An 18,174-nucleotide genomic window follows, 5' to 3' on the forward strand; every position below is an offset into this window, starting at 1 on the left:
GCTGTGAAGTGTTAACCCCCTGAGTGAATCCCAGCCTAGGAGAGGGAAGAGAATGCCTATGGCCTTTGAAAAGGTCCTCTCGTGCTGGCGGGCTCCAGTGAGCCTGTGGTTTTACATCTGCCGGGTGGGCTGTGTGGGGGAGTGCCGATGGCACACAGCTTGGGGACAGACTGCTTTCTGTCTCTAAAATGGAGTAGCTTAACGACTTCCCCTCCCTCACCATCTCCCCGTGGAAGTCCTGAACTACTCTGAAGCCCCTCCCTCCATCCATCTGCTCTGGGTGGGGTAGTTGAGGCCAAGGGGAGCTGAGGGGGAGTAAACCGGATATGGACTTCGGTTTAGTAGAAACTTTGGCAAATGGGGAGGAAGGAGAGCCCACAGAGCAAAAACAGCCACTCCGGCCAGGATGCGGTCAAGGTGGGGAGGTGGAGGATGGGTGACCTGGTCCTTGGTTTGGGGGAGGGGCTGGCTTTGGGGTGCACACACCCATCCCTGTGCAGCCCGGAGGGACTGGGAACTGCGACGTCGGAGAAAACCAGATCTTTCCATTGACCTCTGTATTGTCGGCCTGGGGCCATTCCGGACGATTAGGAGGGGGTGGCGCTACCTTATCTGGGTCGTGCAGGCTGGTGGTAGCCTCCTCCTCACCACCCCCCTTTCTAGGGCCGGGGAGCCGCGGTCACTTTTCATCTCCCTGTCCCAGTACCGTGTTCCCCCAGACAGGTTTGCGCACTCGTAGTGCGGGAGGACACACCGCCGCCTCGCACCCGGCTCCGGCTTCGGAATGAGACTGAGGGCGGGTTCTCCGGGAGGCCAGGGGGAGGAGGGCCAGCGGCCGGGGGCGGGGCGGTGGCCGAGGTGAGGGGCTGCGCCACGGGCTCCACTGCGCTCGTGGTTCCGAGGGGGCGGCTCTGGGGGAGTAGGGCGTGTCGGGGGCGTGTCGGGGCGTGGCTGCGGGGCAGGCGACCCTGGGCTGGGGCCCCAGTAGCTCAGGCGGAGCGCTGCGCACCCAGCCAGTACTTCTGTCAAGCCGCCTCCTCCGCAGCCGCCCGGCTTACCGCCCTGCGGCGCCCGGCCCTTCCTCATGCTGGCACCGCCGGCCCCAGAGACCGAGGTCCCTATGTCCCAGGCGGAGGCCGACCTGGCCCTGCGGCCCCCGCCGCCTCTCGCCGCGGCGGGGGTCCCCCGCCTCGGGCCCCCTCGCCGGGCGCGCCGCTTCTCCGGGAAGGCTGAGACCCGGCCGCGCTCCTCCCGTCTCAGCCGCCGCAGCTCAGTCGACTTGGGGCTGCTGAGCTCTTGGTCCCAGCCAGCCTCACCCGTTCCGGAGCCCCCTGCTCCTCCGGACTCCGCTGGTTCCGGCCCCGCAATGGGTCCACCGCCTAGCTCTGAAGAGCCCAGTGAGGGCACGTGGACCGCGGGCGCCCCGGTGAAGGCCGCAGACTCCGAGCGTCCGGAACTCGCGGGCTCCGCAGGAGGGTCGGGGCCCCGGGAACCGCCGAGGATCACCGAGGCGGCGGCCCGGGAGCGGCGGCGGGAGCAGGAGGAAAAGGAGGACACGGAGACTCAGGCTGTGGCAACGTCCCCGGACGGCCGATACCTCAAGTTTGACATCGAGATTGGACGTGGCTCGTTCAAGACGGTGTATCGAGGGCTGGACACCGACACCACGGTGGAGGTGGCCTGGTGTGAGCTGCAGGTGCGGCTGGGAGCCCCCTCGGTGACGCCACGGGATGGGACCCTTTGAAGGTCTTGGGATGGGAGACCCAGGGGACAGCAGCAAGAGGGATGTATTTTTCCAGTCAAATATCCAGATACTCTTGTCCCCCTTGTTCTGATGATCCATGGACCTGGCTGATTCCAGGCTGCAGAAGGAGAAACTGAGGCAGGTGGCGTATGGTGGCTCCCCTATCGATTTAGACATTCTCACTTTACGGGCTCTGTACTCAACCCTGAGAGGTGGAAAATAGGATGGGAAATTGGGTAGGGAGCCAGTTCAGACCTGACGGGTGGTTGGCCGCACCACTTTCCTGCAGTGGTTACCTACTGTCTCTTCCCTTCCTCTCCCTTCCCCCTGAGTCCTGAGGCCCTCAGTGTGACCCTGGTCCCCCTGCTCCCTCACCCTAGCTCTTTGCAGATCAGGAGGCTGGAATGATGGAGGCCAGCAGCTGAGGCACAGGGTCCTGTCCACTTCCAGATGATTTAGGGCTATTGTGGCAGGACGGGGCCCTCCCACGCCCCTTCTGAAGCAGTCAGACTTCTGGACTTCTCCACAGCTGGGGGAGGGGAGACAGGGAGCTCCAGCCCTGGCCTGAGTCCAGTCCTGCCCCTCATCCCGCTGCCTACCTGAGCTCTCCTTTCTCAGATCTAAAGGTGCTGAACCCCGTAGACTTTAGGGGTATGCTGGTTTGAAGGACCTTCTCCCCATAGGGAAAGAACCCAGTTAAGTCTGATCTAGCAGCTTTGGATTCAGACTGGGGGGACAGGGCCTGGGGGAAGGGTCCTCCCCTCCAGCCCTGGCACTGGGCTTGCCCCTTGCGCCTGCCAGTGCCGCGCCCCAGGCTCTAAGCCAGGCAAGGCAAGGCGGCCAAACTGGGGTGGGGGGGGTGGTGGAGGAGGGAGATGGAGGAGGGAGATGGGGGAGGCGAGACAGCCATGGGGCAGGGGGCAGTCTCCTGGCACCTGGTCCTGGATTCTTTGTCTCTTACTCTGTACCTCCCTCTGCAGCCCTCCTGCCTCCTGCCTGGATCTAGCAGTTCCCAGTTTCTGAGGCCAATCCCCTTGCCGGCCCCAATTCTCTGCCTGCCATCCGCCTGCTGCCCGCCTGCTGCCTGCCCGCTGCCAGCCCCTGGGCGTCCCCTCCCACCCTACGGCCGGCCTGGGCGGCTACAAAGGCGCTATTGACTTCAGGGCTCCTGGACAGGGCTGCATAAAAGCGCTTGTGTCCAGGCGGGGGTCCAGGAGGCGGCCCCAGGCCCATGGTGGGTGTGTCCTTGGAGCAGCCCAGGGGGGCACACTGGGAATTAGGAATCTACAGTCAGTGGACAAATGATCCCACCCACCCAGCCCCATCCGTTGGCTCCTACCCTCACTTCTCCCTCAGCCCTGCGCCATGTGCTCCAATCCCCCCTCTCGTGGGGGTCCTGGGCCTGATGTGACTGTGACCCCTACCCCCTACCCCACAGACTCGGAAACTGTCTCGAGCGGAGCGGCAGCGATTCTCGGAGGAGGTGGAGATGCTCAAGGGGCTGCAGCACCCCAACATCGTCCGCTTCTACGACTCGTGGAAGTCGGTGCTGAGGGGCCAGGTTTGCATCGTGCTGGTCACCGAACTCATGACCTCGGGCACGCTCAAGACGTGAGCTCTGCGCCTGGTGGTGGGAGTTGGTGGGAGGACTGGTGGTGGGAGGTCTCCACTGCTTCTGGAGGAGCCCAGCCTCCTCAAACGCTACACGCAGGTCCAAAACCAGGCTCACTATCTCTCATCCTCCTCTCTTGAGCGTCTGGAGGCCTCAGCTGCCCCCTAAGGAGTCTTCCCCCACGCTGCATCTCTCCTCTGCAAGCTATCCTATCTTCCCTGCAGCCTGCAGAGATCTGGCACTGTCACTTCTCTTCTTAAAACCCTTTCGAGTTTTCCCACTGCCCTCAGGATAAAGTCCACACTCTCTAAGGACTGCTCACAAAGTCCTTATAGGATCCAGCCTGCCTTACAGACAAACCAAATTCCCAGCAGCTCCTCGCACCCTGCCCCATCACTTGCTGTCTCCGTGCCTTTGAGCACGGGTGCCTCTTCTGCCTGGAAAGTCTTCGTCCCTTCCCGTTTTCAACCTTGAACGCCTATTCATCCTTCAAGACTCAACATAGAAGTTATTTCCTCTCTGGAGCCCTCCCCCACGCCCGGGGCAGTTAGTTATCCCTTCTGGCGCTTCCACAGCACCTTGGGGGCGGCCCTGTCTGTGCATTTACCGCCCGACCCCCGTTTTGTAACCTCCTGTCTACCTACCACACCCCCGACTGCGTTTCTGCTTGAGGACTGGCGCGGATCTAGGCTAGGAGAGGCTGGCAAAAGATGCGTAGGCGGGGGAGTGGGTGGGGCTACGGGGAACTTCCCAGTGGTGGTCTCCCTCCCCAGCCTATACGTCCCCCGCCAAGACCGTGGCTATGCGCCCTCCCCCAGATACCTGAGGCGGTTCCGCGAGATGAAGCCGCGAGTCCTTCAGCGCTGGAGCCGCCAAATCCTTCGGGGGCTCCATTTCCTACACTCCCGGGTACCCCCCATCCTGCACCGGGATCTCAAGTGTGACAACGTCTTTATCACGGGCCCTACAGGCTCCGTTAAGATTGGGGACCTGGGCCTGGCCACGCTCAAACGCGCCTCCTTCGCCAAGAGCGTCATCGGTGCGTCCCTCCCGGGGGTCCTTGCCATTCTTGCCCTCCCCTATGTCAGGAGAGAGCCTGGGGACCCCCTCCCCCTAGCAGTGTCTTTCGGGATCCACGGAGGTAGAAGACCACAGGGAAGATGGGGAGACCTATGGCATTCCCTCTTCCCCACACCCCTCCCCCAATCCCCCACACCCCTCCCCCAATCCCCCACCCTCACACACACAGGACGGGGAGGGGTCGGTCACCTGCACTCCAGAACTGCCTAGCCTCTTGTACGCTCAAGGGGAGGGACGAAGCCATAAAGGAGGCACTGCAGCCTGACACCTGCTGTGGATCCTACAGGGACCCCGGAGTTCATGGCCCCGGAGATGTACGAGGAAAAATACGATGAGGCCGTGGACGTGTACGCGTTTGGCATGTGCATGCTGGAGATGGCTACCTCGGAGTACCCTTACTCTGAGTGCCAGAATGCCGCGCAAATCTACCGCAAGGTCACTTCGGTGAGAGGGGGCAGGGAGGAGAGGGAATTACAGGTCCCCTTTACACTTTTCCTGCTCCAGCCACCCCGCGGTCAGTGCCCTTTCCCTTAATGAAAACAGGCTGGACATAAAGACGCCCTGGCGAACACTGAAGGAAATTGGATGCACACAAGGCCCCTCCAATACAAGCTATTTAGAATAATGTCGTGTGTAGCGCTCCCTAGAGCTTACAAACGATTTCACGTCCAATCGATGTGAAATCCTTCCTGCTGCCCCGCGGGGTGAGCAGGGCAAATGTTCTGCCCTGCGTTTTACAAATGAGGACACTGGCTCAGCGAGAGACTTGTTCAAGGTCACACTGTCGATACGGGGTGGGGGGGGGACTGGGATTTGAAATCACATCTTCTAGTAGCAGTCGCGGTGCTTTTGCGTCTGCAAGCCCTGCTGCCTCGGGCAGGGGCGGGTGTGTCAAGCAGAGAGCTGGGGCGCAGAGGGCGGGAGGCCTCATGCAACCCCATTCCTCAGGGCACAAAGCCGAACAGCTTCTACAAGGTGAAGATGCCCGAGGTGAAGGAGATTATTGAAGGCTGCATCCGCACAGATAAGAACGAGAGGTGGGTGGAGGGGGCAGGATGGGGGTGGGGGCGGGCGGCGGTGGGGCTCGGCTCACGGTGGCGCCGCCCTCAGGTTCACCATCCAGGACCTTCTGGCTCACGCCTTCTTCCGCGAGGAGCGCGGCGTCCACGTGGAGCTGGCGGAGGAGGACGACGGAGAGAAGCCAGACCTCAAGCTCTGGCTGCGCATGGAGGACGCGCGGAGAGGGGGGCGCCGCCGGGACAACCAGGCCATTGAGTTCTTGTTCCAGCTGGGTCGGGACGCAGCCGAGGAGGTGGCGCAGGAGATGGTGAGCGGAGGACAGACTGCCTGCCCCGCGGCTGGGCATGTGAGGGGCGTTTGGACGTCGACTGGAGGGGCCAGTGCCTCGCTGGAGGGGTGCCTGGGTGGTGGGAGGGGGGCTCAACCCAGCCCTCTCGGCATCTCCCGCAAGGGTCACCCTGCAGCTCCGGCCTTAACGCACCCCACTCACATGCACACCTAGTGTTCTCCACAAGTTGGAGATTTCCTTTTCCAGCCTTGGGTCCTTCCACCTCCCTGTTTTACTTCCGGCTGATCCGGTTTTCCTGAAATGCCCTTCTCTCCTGCTTATCTATTTTCCCCTTTTTCATCCCCCATCCCCCCCATGTCTTTTTCTCCATCTTCCTTCATGCCCAGAACCATCCATTTCAGAAAGCCTGTCCCCTCTAGAGTCAAAATTAAATGCTTTTTTCCCACTCCAGCAGGTCCTCCATTACTGGAGGGGCCCCCATTGGTCTTGTTTTATACCAGGATACATTCCTGTCTTTCTCTTACACTAGACTATAAAGTCTTGGGGGCAGGGACTGTGTGTATTGGTTTTTCTATCCCTGAGGGTGCTTAGCACGTGGTGGGAGCTTGTTAATCACCCACATCTGTACACAGCTTAGAGCCCTTTCCCATGCATTTGATGGTTGTTACCAGCCCTGCATGGAGTGACTTTATCCCGATTTATTGATGAGGAAATAAAAGCTCAGAGAGGTTGAATATCTTGTACAAGGTCCCAAGCAAGTTAAGGGCAGAACTGACCCAGGTTGTTCAGATTTTAGGTCACATCACCCTGCCCCACCGCCTTTACATGCCCAGCAAAGCTTGTTATTGAAATGAATAAGGACATGATGAACAGAAGCTGGTGGACCAGGAGAGGCATATGTGGGAGACAGAGATGTGGGGCTGGTCTTGGAAGGCCTAAGGGGGGAAGGGAAAGAGTATGAAATTCTTGATAGAAAAATGCAGTTGAGGGCTTCCCTGGTGGCGCAGTGGTTGAGAGTCCGCCTGCCGATGCAGGGGACACGGGTTCGTGCCCCGGTCCGGGAAGATCCCATGTGCCGCGGAGTGGCTGGGCCCGTGAGCCATGGCCGCTGAGCCTGCGCGTCCGGAGCCTGTGCTCCGCAACGGGAGAGGCCACAGCAGTGAGAGGCCCGCGTACCGCAAAAAAAAAAAAAAAAATGCAGTTGAAAGGGTGGGAAGCATCTCTTGGTGGGTCTGGGTCAGGAACTTGAGAATGTGTTTGAAATATGGCATAGGAGCGGGTCTCCGAAGCATAGCTCAAACCTGACCTGGGATCGGATCCTGATCCATTACATACAGAGGTTCTTGATCTTGACACTACTGACATCTTTGTTTGGGAGACTGTACTGTGCGCATTGTAGGACATTGAGAAGAATCCCTAACATCTACCCAGTAGATGCCAGTGGTACCTACCCCTAAGTGTGACGACTAAAAATGTCTCCAGATATTGCCAAGTGTCCCCCAGCCCCCAAGAGCAATTGACTTACTGTATAACCATGAACTGGTCACTTAGTTTACTTATTTCTAAAATGGGGCTGATAAGACCTACCTCAGAAGGTTGCTGGAAGGATTTAACGTTGATAATGTGAAGAGCTGCCAGTTAATGGACACAGTGGATAATCAGTAAATGTTGGTTCCCTTTCTCCCATGTCCTGGAGGCCTCAAGAAGGTGTCATGATGGGTCCTTGCTGGGGGAGGGGGGATCTCATCTCAAACTGTGTTCCTCACCCTCCCAACTCCAGGTGGCCCTGGGTTTAGTGTGCGAAGCCGATTACCAGCCAGTGGCCCGTGCAGTGCGTGAACGGGTTGCTGCCATCCAGCGAAAGCGTGAGAAGCTGCGCAAAGCTAAGGAGTTGGCGGCCTTCCCCCCAGCACCAGGGCCCCTACCAGCAGCTGTCCCCATGACTCCAGCCCCCTCCAGTGTCTTCCCCCCTGAACCCGAGGAGCCAGAGGCAGACCAGCACCAGCCCTTCCTCTTCCGCCATGCCAGCTACTCATCTACCACCTGTAAGTCACCTCTGACCTTGGGACCCAGGTCCCAGAACCCTTGGCCTCTGCCCCCTACCCAGAAGTTGAAGCCAACAGCATTGTCACTTACCCAGCCTTCCACATCTAGCCATAGCTCCTTCTGGGAAAGAACTCTGCCACAGCTCCAGGCCCCTCCTTGCTCAGGCAGCCTCCCTCCTTGGCCACCACTCCCCTTTATTTCCACTTTTTGATCCCCTCCCTCCCCACCAGCGGATTGCGAGACTGATGGCTACCTCAGCTCCTCCGGCTTCCTGGATGCCTCAGACCCTGCCCTTCAGCCCCCTAGGGGCGTGCCATCCAGCCCCGCTGAGTCCCATCTCTGCCTGCCCTCGGTGAGAGGGGGTCACATGGGGGGCTCCCAGCCATTCCAATCCTATGACCTATCTCCCATACTGTAAAACCCAAACCCCTGACATGGCCCCATGTCCTTGGAAATCCACCCCTCTTGTCCTCTTCTTAATTCCCTCTGCCAAGTACCCCAGCACCCTTGACACCATCTCCCTGGAGTCCAACAGTTATCCTCCCCTGACCTCATGAATCCATATCCTATTTCAGGCTTTTGCCCTATCCATTCCACGTTCTGGCCCTGGCAATGACTTTTCCCCTGGAGACAGGTAAGTTCTGGTCTGAGTTGGGGTGTTAGGGTGAAATATATGGAGCTCTGGACTCCCAGTGTCCACTCTGACACTCCTGTCTTCTTTTCCTTTTTTTTCCAGCTATGCCTCAGATGCAGCATCAGGCCTTAGTGACATGGGAGAAGGGATGGAACAGATGAGGAGACCCCCAGGGAAAAACCTCCGGCGCAGACCCCGATCCCGGCTTCGGGTCACAAGTGTAAGGAAGGGGCACAGGTGTTGGGGAATAAGCTACAGGGCCTGGAGGGAACTGTCCGAGGGATAGGGGATGTTAGCCAGAAAGGGGGAGAAGCAGTGTGCTACTGGTACCCAAGAGTCAGCCAGACATGTTTTTAATACAAGACTACGTTGGCAGAATCTGCCTCTCTCCAGTTCCAATCTGGCCACCGTCATTTGGTTGGAGTGGGGCGGGGACACGTGATGAAGACAGAGAGCTTGACCTCCTCCCTCTGCTGACTTTTGACTCTGAAGGTCTCAGACCAGAATGACAGAGTGGTTGAGTGCCAGCTACAGACGCACAACAGCAAGATGGTGACCTTCCGATTTGATCTGGACGGGGACAGCCCGGAAGAGATTGCAGCTGCCATGGTGAGGGGGAGAGAGATGAAGACAGAGTCTTTGGATCTGGGACAAGAGGCTCCTTCCTGATGTCCCCTGTTGCTGAACTCCCCACCCCCACCCCATCCAACAGCAAAAGGGTTTTAAAGCTCGTTGGCCCTCAGCACAGTGACACTGAAGATATCTCTGCCCTTGTTTGGGGGGAGGTTTCTGTTTATCCAGTGAGGTTTGGGTCCTCAGCTGGAGCAATTTGAGAGTAACATAGGGTATACATAAGTGCAGTGAAGTGCATGCTAGACACGTGATACTGTGGCTGTAAGTAAAGGATGGGTTGGGGGCAGCAGGGGAAGAGGTAGGACTTACGTGAGGTCTTGACAGATGGGTCAGAATGGCAGTGAAGAGTGGAAAGGGCATGTCCAGTGGAGGTATGGCAAAGGAAAGGCATGGATATACGGAGTGACTTGAAATATGGGGCTAGGAGGGCTTCATGAGGAGACTTTGTCATTGGAAGAGTTCCTGTAGGAAGCAACAAGGTCCTACTGTATAGCACAGAGAACTATATTCAATGTCCTGTAATAAACCATAATGGAAAAGAATATGAAAAAAAAGAATGTGTATATATGTATAACTGAATCACTTTGCTGTAGAGCAAAAATTAACACAACATTGTAAACCAACTATACTTCAATTTTTAAAAAATCCAAAAAGAAAAGGGTTCCTGTGGGAGAGTTGTGGAAGTGAGGTTGAGTTCAGATCACAGACAGTCTCAAGAGTTAGAGTAACATGGTGAGAGAAGGTTTTAAGAAGACTGTTCTGCTGTGGGATGTGGGAGAGGGTTGGGGCTAGGGAATCCAGTTGGCAGGTGGATACAAGAAGCCGGATGTGGTCCAAGGAGAGAATGGATTATGGGGGAGGAGGAAGAAAAGGGGTGAATCTGAGGGTATTTTGGGAAAATAAATTACTCTGTAATCCAGTAATCTATTGACATGGTACAGTGTACATAGTAGATGGTCAATAAATATTTGCTGAGTTGATATGAGAGGGAGTTAGGGAGAGGGGATATCAAGGGCGAGTTGTAGCTTAGAGGAACTAATGGCAATAGGCCATCAAAGGAGAGAGGAAGTTAGAAAATGAAAGTAGGCTTGTTTTTTTTTTAGGGATCATGATGAGCTTGAATGACAGAGACAGGCAAGATAAGACCCTCTATAGGAGAGAATACGGGTCAGGGCTGGAGAGAGCGGTGGATCTGGGGGTCTCAGCAGAGTTGAGCGTGAGACAAGGTGGGCCTGCAAAGCCTGAGGCGTAGAGGTTTGTCTTAGTGGATACCCCCAGTTGTGGAATTGTGGTGGGGGGGGATAGGTCATCGAAGGACAGAGATGGAGCCTGAGAGGTAGGAGGAGCTCCAGAAGATGTTACTAAAAACTGAGTAAGGAGATTGTTTCAAGGAGGCATAGGGTGAAGCCTGAGGCAAGACCACACTGGCTTTTGTCAGGAGGAGGTCTTTGTGGGAGACCGGTTTCAGTGGAGTGGGGGCAGTGGATGCCAGCCTCTGGGATGAAAGAGGGAAGGGAATGGAAGAAACGTCAGACTTCAGGAACTCTCTCTAAAGCTTCTCCTCCATCATATCATTCAGCTTGTGTCGGGGACAGAGACAAACTATCACCTGGCGTGCAGGCTTATCAGCTTCTGTCAAGCCACTCAACCCTTCAAGAATCTTTCCTCCAGCCACACTGGTTTCTGAATGGTCCTCTGAAGAGGCTTGGGTGCCTTTCAGCTTCTGGCTCCATCTCCTCGGGGGTCTCACCCTGGGAGCTTTCTCTACTGGGCTTTCAAGCCCCACTCAGATCCCACACAGCCAAAGGGACCCTGTCCCTGAACCCAGGGTCCATTGCCCTCTTTTCTCTCCTTCCCAGCCCACCCTCCACTCCTCTGCTGCAGAATTCTCCTGAGACTTAGATCTCCTCCTGTTGCTTTTTTGCCCCCAAATCTGTAGAGGCTACCTGTGGTTACAGAGTAACGTCCAAACTCTGGAGCACAGCCTTTAAAATTCACAGCACTCCCAGCTATACTCCAGTCTTCGCTGTTTTGTGAATGTGCTGGGCCCTCTCCTGCCTCAGAACAGCATGGAACAGAGGAAAGGGTGGACTTTCACATAAGACCTGAGTTCAAACTTCAGCTCTGTTATCTACCAATTTGGCAAACTTGGGCAAGTTTCTTAACCTCTCTGAACTTCATCAGTAAAACGCAGGGGACAATACTTATTTTGCAAAGATGTTCTGATGTAATATATAATTTATGAGAAGTGATACAGCATGTACAAGAAGTGAAATGATGATAAAAGTATGGGAAGTGTCCACACATGGTAGGTCCTCAATAAAGGGTTGCTTTTCTTACTCATCCTTCAAGCCTCAGCTGTGGAGCCATCCCAGCTTCCCCCTATCCCCTGAGGTGGTATGAACTGCTTTCTTCTTAGAATGGATTTTTAAAAATTGTGTTAAAAAACACATAACATAAAATGTACCATCTTAACCGTTTTCAAGTATACAGTTCAGTAGTGTTAAGTATATTCACACTGTTGGGCAACAGATCTCTGGAACCTTTTTATCTTGCAAATCTGAATCTCTGCCCATTAAACAGCAGCTTTCCCTTTCCCCTTCCAGGAATAGCATTTTTATCTCTATGCCAATCAAAAACGCCTTACCTGCCATGGGCTGACTTGCGGTCTATTGAGTTATGTATGTGTGTGTCTCTTCCTCTAGATTTTGGGCTTCCTCAGGACCAGGACCTTGTTTCATACTTCCCTGTTCCCTCAAAGAACCTAGCAAATGCTTGGCACATAGTATGTGCTCAGTAAGCATTTGCAGACTTGAATGTTACATTTACCATTTATTGCCTTATTTTTACTTAACTTTGTGGGGCTGTGTGTGTATGTGGATCTGTGGGGGCATACTTTATAAGCCCTATGAGAGGAGGAATTGTGTCCAAAAGCCTGTGAGGCAACGGTGTAAAGAACTCAGACTTTGGCTTTAGACAGGTCTGGGTGCAAATCCCCTGATCTTGGGCAGACTGAACTTCACCTCGTTGAGCATTGGTTAGCATAGCTCTAAAGTGGCGGTGTTAATGTAGACCCCAGAAAGCTGTCGTTGGTGTTAAATGTGATAAGCTATGTAAAGATCTGGTATATACACGCATGCTGTGAATGTTACCTCCTTTTCTCTAAGCTGTATTTCTCCTTATGCCACCCAGTGCCTGGCACACAATGGATGCTTACTAAATACTTGTTTTAGGTTGGTGGTGAGCACAAGCGTGGGGTGAAGGGTTGGTTTTTAAAGACTGGGGCCGGGAGAGAGGGATGAGTGGGATAACCGAGCCCTCCTTCCCCTTCCTACTGACTCTCGCCAGGTGTATAACGAGTTCATTCTGCCCTCGGAGCGAGCTGGATTCCTGAACCGGATTCGGGAGATTATCCAGCGAGTGGAGACCCTGTTGAAGAGAGATACTGGCCCTGTGGAGGCTGCTGAAGACCCCCTGGGCCCCCAGGTCAGACCCCTCTGGGCACCTCCAGGGGGAAGGGACTCTGCTCCAGGTTTCATTACTCTCTGCCCTTACCAGTCCCCTTGGATCTAACTTGTCTTCATCTCTGGGACCCCAAAACAATAGCTCTTCCCCCATTTGAAATCTGATGAAAGCCACAGACTCTTGTTCTAGAAAAATGTGTTCAATGCATACTTTTTTTTTTTTTTTTTTTTTGCGGTACACAGGCCTCTCACTGTTGTGGCCTCTTCCACTGCGGAGCACAGGCTCCTGACGCGCAGGCTCAGCGGCCATGGCTCACGGGCCCAGCCGCTCCGCGGCATGTGGGATCTTCCCGGACCGGGGCACGAACCCGTGTCCCCTGCATCGGCAGGTGGACTCTCAACCACTGCGCCACCAGGGAAGCCCCAATGCATACTTTTAACTCATTATTTTGAAACAATTTCAGACTTACAGAGGGGACTTCCCTGGTGGTCCAGTGGTTAAGACTCCACACCTCCAATGCAGGGGGCGCGGGTTTGATCCCTGGTTGGGGAACTAAGATTCCCACATGCCTTGCGGTGTGGCCAAAAATAAATAAATAAAATTTCAGACTTACAGAGAAGTTGCAAAAGTTGAACAAAGAATTCTTAGATACTCTGCCTAGATTTGCCAGTTGTGTTTTGCCACATGAGCTTTACCATTCTCTCTTCCTCTCTCCCCTATCTGTGTGTGTGCATGCATTTTTGGGGGGAACCATTTAAGTAAGTTGCAGACATCATGCCCCTTTACCACTACATATTTCTCAAATACAGTTTTTTAAAAATATTTATTTATTTGGCTGCACCAGTCTTAGTTGTGGCACACGGGATCTTCGTTGTAGCATGCAGGATCTTTAGTTGTGGCATGCGGGATCCTAGTTGCGGCATGCGGGATCTAGTTCCCTGACCAGGGATCAAACCTGGGCCCCCTTCATTGGAAGCATGGAATCTTAACCACTGGACCACCAGGGAAGTCCCTCAAATACACTTTTGAATCCCTTGAAACTCATCTGTGGACTCCTAGAGGTTCATGAGTCCTAAGACTCAGCTCTTCCCACTGTGACATTTCTCTCTCTCAGGAGGAGCCAGCACCATTGCCTGCCCTCCCAGGGTACCCCCCAGACCCATCCAGTGGTATGTACTACATTCTGTCCCTACTCATCCCAACCCCTGGGGTTGCTCCTGGGAAGGGCATAGGGAATGCAGGATGGGAATCTCAACATCCGCTCCCTGCCCAGCAGAGTTCCAGAGCAGCACCCTAGAGCAGAGGAGCTGGGCAGCCTTCTCCACCTCCCCATCCTCTCCTGGAACCCCCTCGTCTCCTGGAAACCCCTTTTCTCCTGGATCCCCTGCTTTCCCAAGTCCCATCTTCCCCATCACTTCTCCCCCATGTCACCCCAGCTCCTCCGCATTCTCTCCAGTTTCTCCCCAGGTCTCCTCAAATCTCTCTCCACATCCCCCCAGCTCCCCACTTCCATTCTCCCCAAGTGCATCCCAGTTTCCAGTCCCATCTGCTCAGTTTCCACTGAATTCTCTCCTCCCCAGCTGTTCCCAGGTTACTCTTGCTTCTCCCTCCTTTCCGCCCTTTCCCTCTGCTTCTCCCGTCCCCTCCACCACAGCAGCCCCTCTGCTCTCTCTGGCTAGTGCGTTCTCACTGGCTGTGATGACTGTGGCTCAGTCCCTGCTGTCCCCCTGCCCTGGGCTCCTTTCCCAGCCCCCGCCAGCTCCTCCTGGTCCCCTGCCCAGCCTGCCCCCTCCAGCTCCCCTTGCTCCCTGTGGCCAGGAGAGGCCTTCACCTCTGACATCTGAGATGGAGAGTGAGGTGAGTAGGAACCAAGAGGGATGATTGCGGGGTGTGTGTGTGGGGTCCATTCTGGATCATTTCTCTACTCATGGATCCACACTTTTTAGGCCTCTCCAAATCTTGGTTGGCCACTCCTGGGTGAAGCCAGACTGGCTCCCATCTCTGAAGGTGAGGCCTCTGACCACTGACCTTCCCCTGCCCGTTATCCTCAGTTACTTTTTTTTTTTAATAAATAAATAAATTTATTTATTTATTTATGGCTGCATTGGGTCTTCGTTGCTGCGCACAGGCTTTTCTCTAGCTGCGTCGAGAGGGGGCTACTCTTCGTTATGGCGCACGGGCTTATTGCGGTGGCTTCCCTTGTTGCGGAGCACGGGCTCTAGGGGCGCGGGCTTCAGTAGTCGTGGCGCGCAGGCTCGGCAGTTGTGGCTCGTGGGCTCTAGAACGCAGGCTCAGTAGTTGTGGTGCACGGGCTCAGTTGCTCCGTGGCATGTGGGATCTTCCCGGACCAGGACTTGAACCCGTGTCCCCTGCATTGGCAGGCGGCGGATTCTTAACCACTGCGCCACCAGGGAAGTCCCTCAGTCACTTTATATCCTGCCACTGATGTCTCTTCCTTCTTCCATGACTCCTTCCTTGTCTCACTACAGAGGGAAAGCCCCAGCTTGTTGGGCGCTTCCAAGTGACTTCATCCAAGGAACCAGCTGAGCCTCTTCCCCTGCAGCCGACATCCCCTACTCTCTCTGGCTCCCTGAAGCCTCCAACCCCTCAGCTGACCTCGGAGAGCTCAGACACGGAGGATAGTGCTGGAGGCGGGCCAGAGGCCAGGGAGGCTCTGGCTGAAAGTGACCGTGCAGCCGAGGGCCTGGGGGCTGGAGCCGAAGAGGAAGGGGACGATGGGAAGGAACCCCGAGTGGGGGGCAGCCCTCCACCCCTGAGCCATCCCAGCCCAGTGTGGATGAACTACTCCTACAGCAGCCTGTGTCTGAGCAGTGAGGAGTCAGAGAGCAGTGGGGAGGATGAGGAATTCTGGGCTGAGCTGCGGAGTCTTCGGCAGAAGTGAGTCTGGGGAGGATGGAGGTCAAGAGGTGGACTTGGGAGAGCAAAGTGTTTGGCTGGCCCTCTCACGCTCCTGATGTGTCCTCAGGCACCTGTCAGAGGTGGAGGCACTGCAGACACTACAGAAGCAGGAAATCGAGGACTTGTACAGCAGGCTCGGGAAGCAGCCCCCGCCGGGGATCGTGGCCCCTGCCGCTATGCTGTCTAGCCGCCAGCGCCGCCTCTCCAAGGGCAGCTTCCCCACCTCCCGGCGCAATAGCCTGCAGCGCTCTGAGCCCCTGGGCCCTGGTGAGACAGCAGTCGCCCCCCTCCCATCTTTCTGAAGACCTGTCCCTAGTGATCTTTCTTTCAGGCCCTGGGGGTCTGCCCCTTAGTCTGGGGGGGACTAGCCCCCTCTCCCCATGGCCCCTTCCCTCACTCAGTGCTCTCCCTCCCCATCCTGCACCCAGGCATCATGCGAAGGAACTCCCTGAGTGGCAGCAGCACCGGCTCCCAGGAGCAGCGGGCGAGCAAGGGGGTGACATTCGCCAGGGATGTTGGCAGGATGGTGAGGGCGGGCCCAAGGGAGGGAGAGCCCAGGGAATGATAACTGGCTGCAGCTTCACCCTCCTCCCACCCTGGAGGTTTCTTCAGTTCTTTTTCTTTTCCCTCCAGTGAATTCCGAACAGAAGCCATGTGTCTCATCCACACCAGGGCCCACCGTGGAGCTCGTGCTCTCAGAATCTGCTGACCAGCACTACTCTGCAAGGAAGACCTCAACACTGAGGGAGTAGGAGGCCCCAGGGGCATGGAGAGTGCCGTTCCATTATAGGGAAGAGCCAAACACGTGGGAACTGTTTGCTGTGTGTGGAAGGCATAAATTCTGCAGCCTACCATCCTCATCCCTGCCACGTCTCCAGCCAAGAGTGAACCACTAAGCAGTCCCATCCGAGCCCGGATGCTTCTACAAGGCACACTCCCAGCTGGGCAGGAGGAGGGGGTATTCTCACACCAGCATTAGTAGCAGCCAATAAAAATGCTGGAACCTAGAACCTGGTGAATTTGTATGTCGGGCCTTAGGAACTGGGGACAAAGCTTTACAGGGTAAGGCAGGGGAGGATTTACAAGGAATTCCCGTTTCACAACGGGAGGCAGGGGTGGAGCCCAGCCTTCTGGCTTCCTGCCAGCAGTTCATGAGGAAACTGCAAGGTCAGTAATCCACCTGACCAAGCTAAGAGTCCACCCAGACCCCACCTTAGGCCTACACAAGCAGGCCCCAGTGGAAGTCAAAAGAATGAAAGCTGCTTGTCCCTCATCCTTCATCTCTCTCTCTCTCTCCCTCTCTCTCGATGGGAAAAGGCAGTAAAGTTGGAGTAGTGTGTTCCTCAGGGTAGAGGACAGAAGAGTGAGTGACCTTCCTTCCCCCCAAGACCTGGTTCAGTCTCAAACAGCCCAGTGACCCACCACGATCTCTCCCTTAAATCAGGTGGAAAGATCTCATGGAAAAAGCAATTCTAGTTAAACATTTACGGCTCCCCGGGGCCATGCCACAGCTGCAGCTACTGCCTGTGGAGCGTTCCAGCATGAAGTGTCAGCCCCAACACACTCTCATTGGACTCCGAGAGAGATGACTCAGTTTATTGTTCTCAACCTGACCCCATTTGTCCCATTTTAGGCTCCAACACTGCACAGAGCTGCCACCCTCACCCCCATTAAGAGCCCACCTCTTGTCCTCCACCCTCCCAGCCAGACCCTGAAGGGGATAAACCACAAAGTCAGAAAGCTTGGGAAAAGCCAAGGTCAGACACCTGAAACAAGGAAACAAACTAGGAAAAGGAGTCAGTGGCCACACAGTGAGTGCGAGGTGGGCATGTTCCCTTGACAATGGCCAAATGCACAAACCCGTGGTTACTTGGGCTCTATCATCGTCCAAAGTTAGTAAGAAGGAAAGCAATGCTGTGAGCAGGCTTCCATTTCTACAGGGTCGTGGGGCATCATCCATCATGTGAAGGGACTCCAGCAGGTTGGAGATGCAGGATGCCCGTCTGGATCAGTGTCCTGATGCCCTTTCCTGAGCTCGGGCTCGAGCAGCTTTGGCCTCATCTTCTAGCTCATCCAGGAAACGCTCCTGGGACACCGAGTATAAGGTGTAACCATCTGGGGAGGTGGGTTCAGGAAACCACGTGGAAAATGCACATTCCCTTTTCCCAGACTTGCTCAACCGCCCTTGTTGATCTCTCACCCTCCCAAATCAGTGATTCGATCTTCTGCCCTCTGCTCTTCTGAGCCCTGACCCTGATTCCGTTATCATTAATAAATTATATTAAAAGACCACCTTTAAAATGACAAAGTAAGGTACACTTAAACAGCTTGGCTCAGCGTTACAAATAGCCAAGACGTTCACAGCTCGGGCTCTTTCTGCCACCCCCACATTGCCCTCCTACACGCCTCTGCTGCCTTTCTCCTGCCCCCAAATGCGGTCTTCCTGAGTCTACAGTCCAGACGGATACAAATTGCTAACACCAGGGCCCCAATGCCCAGGCCGGTCACGATGTTCCGGGTCCGCCGCTGTGGCAGCATCTTCTGCCACTGGGCGAGCTGCACCTGCCGCATGAATTGTAGTTGCGCAGGAGTCAGTTTCTCCCGCGTCGGGTCGATGCGCTGAGCCAGGGGGCCCTTTCCGCTCTTAGCATCCAGAGGGTCTCCAGCTCCCGGCGCCGCCATGTTGCCGCTCCGCCCTCCGCAGTTCCCGGGGCGCGGGACTTGCTGGGAAT

General features: G+C 55.6%; 2 protein-coding genes across 2 annotated transcripts; one reads left to right on the plus strand and one right to left on the minus strand.

Moving 5' to 3' along the window:
* The first annotated feature begins 1,084 nt into the window (after nucleotides 1-1,084).
* Nucleotides 1,085-16,670, plus strand: WNK4 (WNK lysine deficient protein kinase 4). The gene is made up of 18 exons (XM_089900036.1): nucleotides 1,085-1,696; nucleotides 3,183-3,355; nucleotides 4,175-4,395; nucleotides 4,723-4,880; nucleotides 5,385-5,473; nucleotides 5,547-5,763; nucleotides 7,526-7,790; nucleotides 8,022-8,143; nucleotides 8,367-8,425; nucleotides 8,528-8,645; nucleotides 8,918-9,034; nucleotides 12,407-12,544; nucleotides 13,638-13,692; nucleotides 13,797-14,380; nucleotides 14,470-14,530; nucleotides 15,013-15,421; nucleotides 15,510-15,709; nucleotides 16,076-16,670. The coding sequence occupies exons 1-18, from the start codon at nucleotides 1,085-1,087 to the stop codon at nucleotides 16,192-16,194; spliced, it is 3,717 nt and encodes a 1,238-aa protein (XP_089756162.1). The 3' UTR covers nucleotides 16,195-16,670.
* Nucleotides 16,671-16,999: 329 nt separating this feature from the next.
* COA3 (cytochrome c oxidase assembly factor 3) lies at nucleotides 17,000-18,162 on the minus strand. The gene is made up of 2 exons (XM_022558111.3): nucleotides 17,911-18,162; nucleotides 17,000-17,557 (listed from the first exon to the last, which is right to left on the minus strand). Exons 1-2 carry the CDS (start codon nucleotides 18,122-18,124, stop codon nucleotides 17,451-17,453), a joined length of 321 nt encoding a protein of 106 aa, XP_022413819.1. The 5' UTR covers nucleotides 18,125-18,162; the 3' UTR covers nucleotides 17,000-17,450.
* Between the last annotated feature and the right edge of the window lie 12 nt (nucleotides 18,163-18,174).

The sequence above is a fragment of the Delphinapterus leucas genome, chromosome 19 (assembly GCF_059928025.1).
Source record: "Delphinapterus leucas isolate spDelLeu-1000000601 "Yukka" chromosome 19, BTC_Dleu_Yukka2, whole genome shotgun sequence".
NCBI lineage: Eukaryota > Metazoa > Chordata > Mammalia > Artiodactyla > Monodontidae > Delphinapterus > Delphinapterus leucas.